This window comes from Toxorhynchites rutilus, chromosome 2 (assembly GCF_029784135.1).
Source record: "Toxorhynchites rutilus septentrionalis strain SRP chromosome 2, ASM2978413v1, whole genome shotgun sequence".
NCBI lineage: Eukaryota > Metazoa > Arthropoda > Insecta > Diptera > Culicidae > Toxorhynchites > Toxorhynchites rutilus.
The window spans coordinates 101,323,282-101,334,673 of NC_073745.1; the positions used below are offsets into that span (position 1 = coordinate 101,323,282).

Below are 11,392 nucleotides of genomic sequence, written 5' to 3' on the forward strand. Positions count from 1 at the left end.
GCGGCCAATACAAAATGGCGGATTTCATATTTTCTCAGAACCCCATCAATATGGGTGTCAAATGAAAGGGTTTGACTAGTAGAATACAGTTATTTATGACTAATGCAAATTCAAAATGACGGCCACTACAAAATGGTGGATTTCATATTTTCTCAGAAACTCATCAATATGGATATCAAATGAAAGAGCTTGACTAGTAGAACACAGTTATTAATGAAAAATGCAAATCCAAAATGGCCGCCACCACAAGATATATATTTTTTTCACCACCCCATCAATATTGGTATCAAATGAAAGGGCTTGACTAGAAGAATACAGTTATTTATGAAAAATACAAATCTAAGATGGCCGCCATCATAAAACTACGCCATATTTTTATCAAAGCCCCATCAATATGGGTATCAAATGAAAGTGCCCGACTGGCAGAACACAGTAGATCATGAGAAATCACAATCCAAGATGACCGCAGTTCTCAAATAAACAATTACTTTTTAATGGATCCATTCAGCTTGCCCTGTTTGTATGTTTGTTTGAGTGTTTGTAGGGTTGTCCCACATTAATAGAAAATTGACCCCGTTCCTGTTGACTGATTGATCTAAAATTTGGAACATACTTTTAATTCTACTGTCATTATAAAACTGCGTATTCCACGTTCTAGAAAAATTAAATTTGGCCGCCGCTACAAAATGGCTGAATGGGTTGACTTGGAGAATACACTACACTATGAACAACATAAATTCGAAAAGGTCGCCGCCATAAAATGGTCGACTATGTATTTTTTGCAATCCACTCAATATTGGTATCAAATGAAATGATTTGACTAATAGAATACAGTACATCATCGAAATATTCTTGATACCGAAATTGAGGGAATTGCGAAAATACATAGTCGACCATTTAGTGGCAGCGACCTTTTTGAATTTATGTTGTTTATTATGTTTCGTGTTCTCCATGTCAAGTCATTCAGCCATTTTATAGCGTTTTTTTTGAATTTTTCAAGATCATGGAATACGTAGTTTGATAATGACAGTAGAATTAAAGGATTCTACCAAATTTCAGATCAATCAGTCAACAGGAACGGGTTCAATTTTCTATTAATGTGGGACAACCCTACAAACATTCAAACATACATACAAACAGGTCAAGCTGAATGAAACCATTTAAAAAGTAATTAGTTGTTTGGGGACTGCGGCCATCTTGGAATTGGATTTTTCATTATCTGCTATGTTCTACTAGTCGAGAACTTTCTTTTGATACCCATATTGAAGAGGTTTTGAAAAAAAAATATGGCGCCATTTTGGATTTGCATTTTTCATAAATTACTGTATTCTACTAGACAGTCAATCCCTTTCATTTGATATACATATTGATGGGGTTCTGAGAAAATGTGTAATCCGCCATTTTGTAGCGGCCGCTATATTGGATTTGCATTTTTCATAAATAACTGCTAGTCTACTAGTCAAGCCCTTTCATTTGATACCCATATTGATGAGGTTTTGAGAAAAATGTGTAATCCGCCATTTTGTAGCGGCCGCCATCTTGGATTTTCAAGACCATGGAATACGCAGTTTTTTAATGACACCAGAGATAAAGATGTGTTCCAAATTTCAGATCAATCGGTCGGCAGGAAGGGGGTTAAATTCCTATTAATACAAATACAAAGTTACAAGTCACAAACATACAAACGGGTCAACCTAGATAAAACCATTTAATAAATAAGTGCAAATCATAATTATAATACGCTTACCGAGAGGAAATTGTTTTTTTTATGACTCAATTATCCGGAGGATTCGATTATTCGGAGTGATAAAAAATCAATACTCCGTATAATCGAGTCCGACCTGTACTTATGATGAAAACTACCTAAAATCACAATTTTCATTATAATAAGGCCAATTTATATTACGACTGATTTTTTAAAAAGGCGTATTCAAAATAATTGATTTTTCTTTCAAAAAATCGTAACTGAAAATCCAGATGTCTGATTAAAATATGATGCTTCGCAAATTTGTAGAAAAATCAATTAAGTTATATAGAAAAAATAACGTTTGAAATACACTGTTAAAAAACCTTACTACAAAAATGAATATTTAAAACTTTTATATATCAAAACATCGTTGCACCGTATGCCGTTGGAACAGTTGTTCGCATGTGAAAAAACGGCGTTCGACGTCTCGTGGCTTCAATTCATTATGGCACCCAATGTCCTATCTTTCGGATCATTCCCATTGCTTTTAACCCTCCTGTACTCGCGTACAAAATCATAACACGTATACTCGCGCACGGTGTCACAGACCAAAATGGAACTTCTCTGTAATGTTACCATTGTGTATTTTTCAGGCTTTATTGGCATTTATTTGAAGAAGATCAGATTTCATTCAATCATACCGATTGAATGAAAAAACTCCAAAAAATATGTTTTCCTCGTCTTTATTATGTTCTAATAGTCATCTAATTCAGCCTCCTTTAAATTTGAGTATTTTTTGATACTCCACCACAAATAACGAAATTCGAATTTTTCACTGTTATTAATTGAAAGTATGCAACTGAATATAATTCATGGAAGTATTGAGAGCTATAAAATAACATAAAAACGTATTAATCGATTGTGGTTTCATTGGAGTAAGAATCAGAACATAGCATAACTGAATGTTCGGAACAAACATATTTTTTACATTTCATGCAGTTGTTGCATGTTTTTCGGGTCTTTTATCGAAGAGAAGAATGTATAACGACCTTCTAGATAATTACCAGATGATAAAGGTTCTGGAATACAAAGTTTGCATATTTCTAATATTCTTTGTCTCTGTTTTCTTGATAATCTAAGTGCTTTGCTTTTTTCAGAGTGGGCATGAAAAAATGATATAAAAGGATTTCTAGGAACTTCCTTTTCTTTTTCTTGTTTTCTTGTCGATATTGTCCATTATGAAAAATATCCCCGAAAATGTAACTGTTAAAAATTATCATAAGCTACCGATTAGTTTATAGTTTACTGTTTACAATTCCTCCACAAGTGAAATTCTTTCACAAGTGTTTGTATATGTATGACCATTATATTCAGCGAATAACTATACGAAAGTCAAACATTTATATTTTGCTTTTGAATGTATGAATCTAACAACGAATATATCGACGAATAGTTAATATATTGATCCGTTCTATCCAGTTACAAAAGGGACTGAAATTAAATAAGAATAGTCCGGTAATGATCTTATGCATTATATTCAATAAATATTCCACGCCACTAACACTAATTTATAATTTCATTCAACAATATTCTAGAATATGAAAAAGGCTCTTGTCCAAAAAAGTTACTCCTATACTCGCGTCGGTGTGTCAGACCGAAAGTGATAAAAAGTGGCACACGTTCCCTTTGTACCAACACATGCGATACGCTAAACGATGACGAACGACGAATAACGAAACTAGAGAGAATCGCAAAGTCATAGTGTTGATATTTTCTGAGAAATGAACGAATTATTGATTTCTCATTCCGACAGACCAATGCGCGAGTATAGGAGTGTTAAACGATCGGATATGGTTTGCTGAGCTACTCCGAGTGTATCTGCAAGTTCTTGTTGCGTTTGTGACGAATCTTGATCGAGTAAAGCATCTAATTCTTCATCTTCAAACTTTTTTATTGGTCCGGAACGTTCTTCGTCTTCCAAGTCAAAATTACCACTTTTAAACCGTGCAAACCCCGTCTGACACGTTCGCTCAGTTGGAGCATGGTCACCATAAATTTTCGTCAAAATGCGATTACTTTCCGCAGCTTTTTTCTATTGAAGTAATGAAATAACACTCCCCGCCAAAACACTCTCGTTGGTACAAAATTCGACATATTCAAAGTGGCAGAAAACTATGTTGTTTACGATTCAACTTTTTGACATATACTGAAAAAGACGTCAAATGACAGTAGCTTTCCAACGAATGTCTGGAAATTTGATTCACTGGAATAATAATCAAGTTACGCCATCTGTTGTAAAACCGAAAAACTTACCGGTACACCTAATATATATGCGCTGTAATAAATTGAATATTCTAAATTGAATTTTAAAAAAACTGTAAATTTTGTATTTTTGCTGAAAATCTGAAAATCTGAAATCTGAAAAAAAGTTTTTTTTACATAACATATCAAAAAAATCAACAATGTATTTTCTTTCGTTTTTGAGTTATGACTTTCCAAAGTTATCATGTTTTCAGTCTTCGTTCAATATTCATGTGGGACTAGACTAGATCTATGCAACTAGAATCTATTTTTTTTCGCAATTGATTTTTTTTTTCAAAGAAAACTAGCTCATTGAATTCAATTTAATATGTCGATTACCTGTATCGATTCAGTTGCTCGAAAGCTTTGAATTTTTGAAAAAAATCAATTTGAAAAAAGGTGGGACAATGATTTTCAGACCATCGGTTAACTTGAACCATTATAACTCAAAATAAAAAAACACATCTCTGATTTTTGGATATGTTGTGTAGAAAAATCCTTAGCTCTCAAGAAAAAGTATAAAAATATATAGCGCCCTTGGTCCCGAGACCATTTAAAGTATGAAAAACAAATACAATCAATAATTACGAAAAAATCTAAATGTTTCACAAATGCAATAATTTCACAAAATCAAAAGCTAAACCTAACTAATCGGCTTTAATTTGATATATCGATCATCTGAATCGGTTTAGTTGTTAGAAAGTTATGGTTTTTTGAAAGAAAAAAAATCATTTCTGGTAAAATGGGGAAAAAAATATTTTTAGGATCACCCTAGAATAGAAATGGGCACCCTAATGAAAAACTAAAAAAATACGGGTCTAATATTTTGTAATAAGGAGCAAAACTACCAGTTGTTACAAAAATCTGAGATTTACTATATCGGTTCGACATGGAATGGCTGTATATAGAGATTTCGATGACAAATAGTTCAGGCATTATTGAGCATAAAGCTAAGAAACTTTTATAAAACCGTCATACTGATGTGATTGTTCGCACAACACAAAGTTTCTTCCAGGCTTTACATGAAATGTACATTAAACTTCATGTAAAATTTGAAGAACGTCACTGCAGAAAAAATGATATTCCGATCACACATGAGAATATCGAATCCCCGGAGTTGGGTTGAATCGAAATGCATCCTTTCTTGCCGTATTATTCATCCAAGAAATACACTAAGCACTCAATTCAACGAGTTCATCTAACAGCTATCGCTTCTGATTGAATAAAATCATCATTGTTCCCAAATACAGTGCGATATTTTTCTCAGTGACTGTTAATAAATTTTGCACGCTTTTTTAAAATTTCTTCCATTTTCAATGTTTGACATTGTTTGCCACTAGTTAAGGAGTAACAAACAAAGCAGTATTTACACCAAATTTTATCCATCAAAAATTGTCAAATGTGTGACCTCTGGTCAAACAGTTTGATCCCTTTGTAATTATTGCTCATTAGTTTGCGTGTATAATCTGGTTGGTTTCTAATAAATTCATAAAGCGAATTTCACCCGATTGGTGCTTTTCATGCATTTTCCCTTACTGGCGAAACAAGATAAACATATTTCTTGAATTCAAAACGTCTGATGCAGCATCAACGGAATAAAAAGTGAACGACTGAACGTAAACAAAAAGAAATAAAATAATAAAATAATATAATAATATAATATTATTAGGTGTATCGGAAAGTTTATTCGGGTTTGCAACAGTTGGCGTAACTTGATTATTATTCCAGTGAATCAAATTTCCAGACATTCGTTGAAAAGCTACTGTCATTTCGCGTCTTTTTCAGTATGTGTCAAAAAATTGAAGCGTAAACAACATAGTTTTTTCGTCACTTCGAGTATGTCGAATTTCGTACCAACGAGAGGGCTTTTGCGGGGAGTGTTACTTCATTACTTCAATATAAAGAAAAAAGCTGCGGAAAGTCATCGCATTTTGATGGAAACACTTACCCGAAAGAAGGATATATTCGAATAATACGCAAATTTTATTATTAAGAAGTATTTGTATATTTATTTCTGATCAGTGTTATATAAAGATCATATTTGTCTCGTACGTTCATTTCCATTCAGAAAGTATTTTTCGTGGATAGTTTCGTGGTAGAAATAGTGACGTTGAATAAAATCCCTTTCAAAATAATGAAAAGTGAAAGAATGCAGTTTTATAACGTATTATAAAGTTTATCCATTCATATGGATGACGGAGCCCGTTTACCGCCAATTTTGGTACATACGCATTATGGCACTGAAGTACAATGTTTCCAACGTTTCAAACAAAACGGGCAATCGGTGGAACGGTTTGGTGTCGCCTCGGTTCTTTATCCTCGTTAAATGAGGACTTCGCCCCCATTACTTTGATCTTAGAATAAATTTCATCACGAAATAATAAATTCATTACAAAAACTTTGCTGCGGTGGTAAATACGTAAGTACCATTTTATTTCTCATCTATTATTTTCACATTTTCATTTAAATTTTTTATGTTAATGTTACCTGCATATTTTTCGGAATATTCCCTAACCCATGCTTATTCCTGAATGCTCTTTTGGCCTTGAAGAGCAATACGGAAAGGAAAGAAGAGAGCATGCCAGTTGTGCCTACATTAATTTCTAAAAATGACACAGCGAAGTCTTCAACATCTTTTTCGACTTTCCTCACTACAATTTCTCATTGTACTTCGTAACTTCGTAATAGCAGATTCGACAAAACTCATAATCTGATTTGTCGGAATTTTTCCTTCTTCATTCGGGTAAACATTCCATTCGGGTAAATTTTGCATTCGGGCAAATGTTGCATTCAGGTATTTGTTACACTCTGGTAAACGTTGCATTTGGGTGTTTGTCGCATTCGGGTAAATGTCCATTCCGGTACATGTTGCATTCGGGTATTTGTTACATTCGGGTGATTGGGACACAACCACCCCGGCCATGCATCAACATCGACGGCCGCACGGAATATTCACAGCCAAAAGGTTATGCTGTCTATTTGGTGGGACCAGCTGGGTGTGGTGTACTATGAGCTGCTAAAACCGAATGAAACCATTACGGGGGATCTCTACCGACGACAATTGATGCCGTGCACCGAAGGAAAAACGGCCACAATACGAACAAAGACACGATAAAGTTATTTTGCAGCACGACAATGCTCGGCCGCATGTCACGAAGCCTTTCAAAAGATACTTTGAAACGCTGAAATGGGAGGTCCTATCCCACCCGCCGTATTCTCCAGAAATTGCTCCTTCCGATTACAACCCTTTTCGATCAATGCAACATTTGAATTGCCTGAAAGATGGGATAAAGTTATGACTAGCGCTAGGCAATGCTTTGAATATTGAATTTGTAAGCATTTTTGCAGAATATAGCATTAATTTTTGAAAAAAAAGGAAGAAACTTACCGATACTCCTATTACAATAATATGATAATAAATAATAATAATTACAATACAACGACATGTTCACATGCTAAAATGCACAAAACATTTTTTTTTTCAATACGCAAAATAATAAAAAATATTGAAAAAATTGTGACCACTGCCCGGCTAGCGTGAAATTTGGTGGCTATATAACTGCTACCTGCCCGTAAAAGGGCTAGTGTAAATGATGGTGGCAATATAGTGCCCGTCTACAGTAAACACTCGATAGTAAAAATGATTTTTCTATATTTCAATTTTTGATGTTAGTTTCAACAAAAAAAAAAAGACGGGTGGGTAATGTCGGGGACATAACCGGAGTGACGTAGGACTATACAAAGGGGACAGCTTTCATACTCTAGCGGTACACACTCACAGGATAGAGACAAATCGGCAGACTCAGCCAAAGGGGCGGGTCCAACGAGACGAACGAATGAGCGTTAAAAGGGAGCGATGGCAAAAAAATACATTCATTACAATTTGTTCGCTCGTTGGATTCACATACAGACTAAAAAGGGTCCTTTTCAGGATCACAAAAAGTCTAAAGAGTTTATTGTTTTGTTATCACTCGATATCCCCATCTTGTTCGGCTAAAACTTCCTGTTTAGCGATTTGTTGTCACTCGCCACAGCTTTCACAGTTGGAAAATTTCTTCCCATCCAGCTTGTGACATATTTTACAGTAAATTACATTCAATGGCACGTCGCATTACCACCACTCAGTGCCGGATTGGAGGTAATTTTAACCTGTAATTGAACATTTGCGATGACAGTGGTACAGTGTCGACTTTCAATGTGGGGTCATAATTTGGATCTCTATGTTTACAAAAATGTCCAACTAAATAAGTCGCATTACATGTCCGTCCAATTAGCTAAATGTCGAACTAATTATAGATTACTGTACTTTAAATCTGGAAACAATTTAGGAATTGGTGAAAATTGAATAATCAGGAAAGTCCCTAACTATCAATAAGCTCAGAACAACTGCCAAATTCACATACTCATCAAATCCTGGCAAACAAATTATGAAAACATCAATTTGTGTTTTATTATTATTTTGGATAATGTTTTAGAAAGCATTGAACTTTATTTCCTAAACTCTTTTTTGGAAGGTTTAATGGCCCTGAAAAGCGCCTTGTTTTATGGAATGGTTCCAATTTAGAAAACTTAGTACTCGTGGTTTTGAAAAAAACCATTTCGAACGCCCTCGATGCCGCCTTGTTCTGGATTTGCCGCCAAAGCAGTTTGTATAAAGAACAAACTTTTTTCTTCTGCTACCTGATGCCGTTTTGCGATTGCGTTTGCCACTCGCCATTCGCTGCAACTGCCTGTTGTCTTGATGTCCGCCGAACCGAATGTGTTCTGTTCCGAATGCAGGTTTTCTTATCGTCGCGAGCACCTAAGCCAGCTAACTCGATCACTCCGGCGGCCGAAACTATATAACGCCGGCTAGGTGGACTGGTACACAGGTACTAACGCGCTCGACCTAGCAACCTTTTCCGGTGCAATTGGCGGATACACCTACGGGAAATTGCAGACCACCACGGTTCGAGCGGGATTTTGCCTTTCCCTTCTCTTTTCCTCCTTTGATGAGTACACGATGCCGATGCCGTACAACCACACGGGTTTACGGTTTGAAAGAAAATAAGATATTTTTTTGGGTTCCGCGTGTTTTATACTCTAGCGGTACACACTCACAGGATAGAGACAAATCGGCAGACTCAGCCAAAGGGGCGGGTCCAACGAGACGAACGAATGAGCGTTAAAAGGGAGCGATGGCAAAAAAATACATCATACTGATTTTAACCTCCGACCGAGAAGGTCGCGTTTTCTTTCAGCTCGGCAGTTTGGCGTTTTGGACAGCGGACTAGGACGTCTCCCCCTGGCGATTCCGAAGGAGTTAATTTTAATTATTTTTAAGTGGCAGCAGAAGAAGAGTGGAAGAAAGCAACAGCTCGCGTCGACTGTGGAGAGCGGGCGCTTGCCGGCAAACCGGAAAAGCGCGCGCTTTTCGGCGTCATAGACGCCACGCCCCTTTTTCGGGCAGTGTTGGCAGTTCAACTGTAGTGTTGCTAAAATAAAAAATATATTTAAAAAGAATTTAAACACGCATACAAACAGTGAAGTGGCTGAAACAATTATCACAACAAGTGATTTTTATAGTGATTCGCGTCAATTGGTGGTTTTAAAGTGCTTTACCGGAACAAAGTGAACTTTCGGGTACATATCCCACTAGTGAAGATCCCTCAGTAAGGAATTTTTTCGTGATTATCACACTTTTTTCTGCTGACTATATCAGTGATATAGTCAAGCAGAAGCATGGCTTCTAGTAGCTCCGGGCCTCCGGGAGGCCGGGCTACAAACTTCTACGAGGGCAGGCCTACCGAAGCCACCGCTCCACTATGGGCGGACCCCTCAAATGGCAACCTTCAAATACTGCTTCTCAGAGCGACAGGAGATAAGGTGCTTCCAACGAACCCCTTCACCGTGAGCAAAACCATCAATGCAGTTGCAAAAGATTTCAACAGCGCAAAACCACAGCGCGATGAAAAGAAGAAACTGCAATACATCTTGACAACTAGGGACGAGGATGTTGTCGGTAAGTTGCTTTCTATTACTAAACTAATAGACAACACCCCTGTAGAGGTGATCTTCCACCCAACTTTGAACCAACGCAAATGCGTTGTAACATGTAGAGATGTAATCGATTTTAAAAACGAAGAACTAGCGAAAGAGCTTTCCGATCAGAAAGTGATCGACGTTAAGCGCATAACCAGAAAAGACGGAGAATCCATTATTCCTACACCAACACTAATCCTCACAATTCGCGGAACCGTTGTTCCCGAATTCATATATTTTGGCTTCATTCGCGCTGGGACTCGGAACTACTATCCGAACCCCATGCAGTGCTTCAAATGTTTTAATTTTGGGCACACCAGCAAAAGATGCAAGCGCGAGGACCCGCTATGCAGAAACTGCAGCAAAGAACATCCCAAAGACTTCGATTCTAAGATGTGCAACTCGCCAGCACTTTGCATCAATTGCCAAGGAAACCACTCCTCTTCTAGTAGGAAGTGTCCTAAATGGCTTGAAGAAAATGAAATAACTAGGACAAGAATAGATCGAGGAATCTCTTACAGAGAAGCCAAGAATCTACTCACCCAAAACAATGGTCCAACCTTTTCAAGCGTTTTACAAGATAGAATTAACAAAATTCGGGCACCATTGGCCGGCTGCAAGTGCAAATGCAGCTGCGCCTCGGCCGCTTCGGCCACTTCTAGTCGCGAAAGCACTCCCTCAGTTATGGACACAACCATGACCGAATCGTCTACCGAAAGTTCGACAACCGAATCAGATAGCGAATCGGTAATTTCAATGGATACATCCGAAGCCCCGAAAAAAAACAAAAGGAAAATAAATAAAGAATCATCTTCAGAATCAGAACAAAAATCTGAAGATGAAACCCAAATCAATAAAGAAAGAAAAAGAACAAAAAATGAACCAAGAACCACAACACCAACGAATAACAACAACACAACCATAACAAAAAACAGCAACAATAACAACAACGCACATCAAACAAAAAACAACAACAACAACGTACATACATCAAAAAACAACAACACACACACAACAAACACCCCAAAGACCTCCACACCAAACAAGAACAACAACACCCCGAAGAAAGCTTCTCTTTCCAAGGGTAAAGGACAATCGAACTAATCCTCTTTGGATAGTCCAAACACAACACAACTAAGACTTAGGAATTAGAGTTAAATCACTCTAACACATTCACTCCAATACAGAAATTCGGGATACAATGGAATATCAGAAGTATCCGACAAAATATTTTAGAATTGAAAATGCTTATTTCGAGCTCCAATCCTACAGTCATAGCCCTTCAGGAAACTATGACACCAAACAACTTCGATAAAAATTTCATTCCAAAGTTCATCACATACTTCAAAGAGGGTCCCAACCCCTCAAAAAACGGAGTTGCAA

At 36.8% G+C, this 11,392-nt stretch overlaps 1 protein-coding gene across 1 annotated transcript; it reads left to right on the forward strand.

Moving 5' to 3' along the window:
• Window positions 1–6,222: 6,222 nt before the first annotated feature.
• On the forward strand, window positions 6,223–11,113 carry LOC129765988 (uncharacterized). Its single transcript, XM_055766450.1, has 4 exons — window positions 6,223–6,296; window positions 9,838–9,989; window positions 10,035–10,756; window positions 11,039–11,113. The coding sequence occupies exons 1-4, from the start codon at window positions 6,223–6,225 to the stop codon at window positions 11,111–11,113; spliced, it is 1,023 nt and encodes a 340-aa protein (XP_055622425.1).
• The last annotated feature ends 279 nt before the right edge of the window (window positions 11,114–11,392 follow it).

Bases quoted from the DNA above. Each gene is read 5' to 3' on its own strand.
- LOC129765988 (XM_055766450.1), top strand. From the start codon at position 6,223: ATGGCACTGAAGTACAATGTTTCCAACGTTTCAAACAAAACGGGCAAT. The intron at 6,297-9,837 runs GTTCTTTATCCT...ACTGCTTCTCAG, and splicing joins AACGGTTTGGTGTCGCCTCG to AGCGACAGGAGATAAGGTGC. The intron at 10,757-11,038 runs GTAATTTCAATG...AACACCCCAAAG, and splicing joins CCGAATCAGATAGCGAATCG to ACCTCCACACCAAACAAGAA.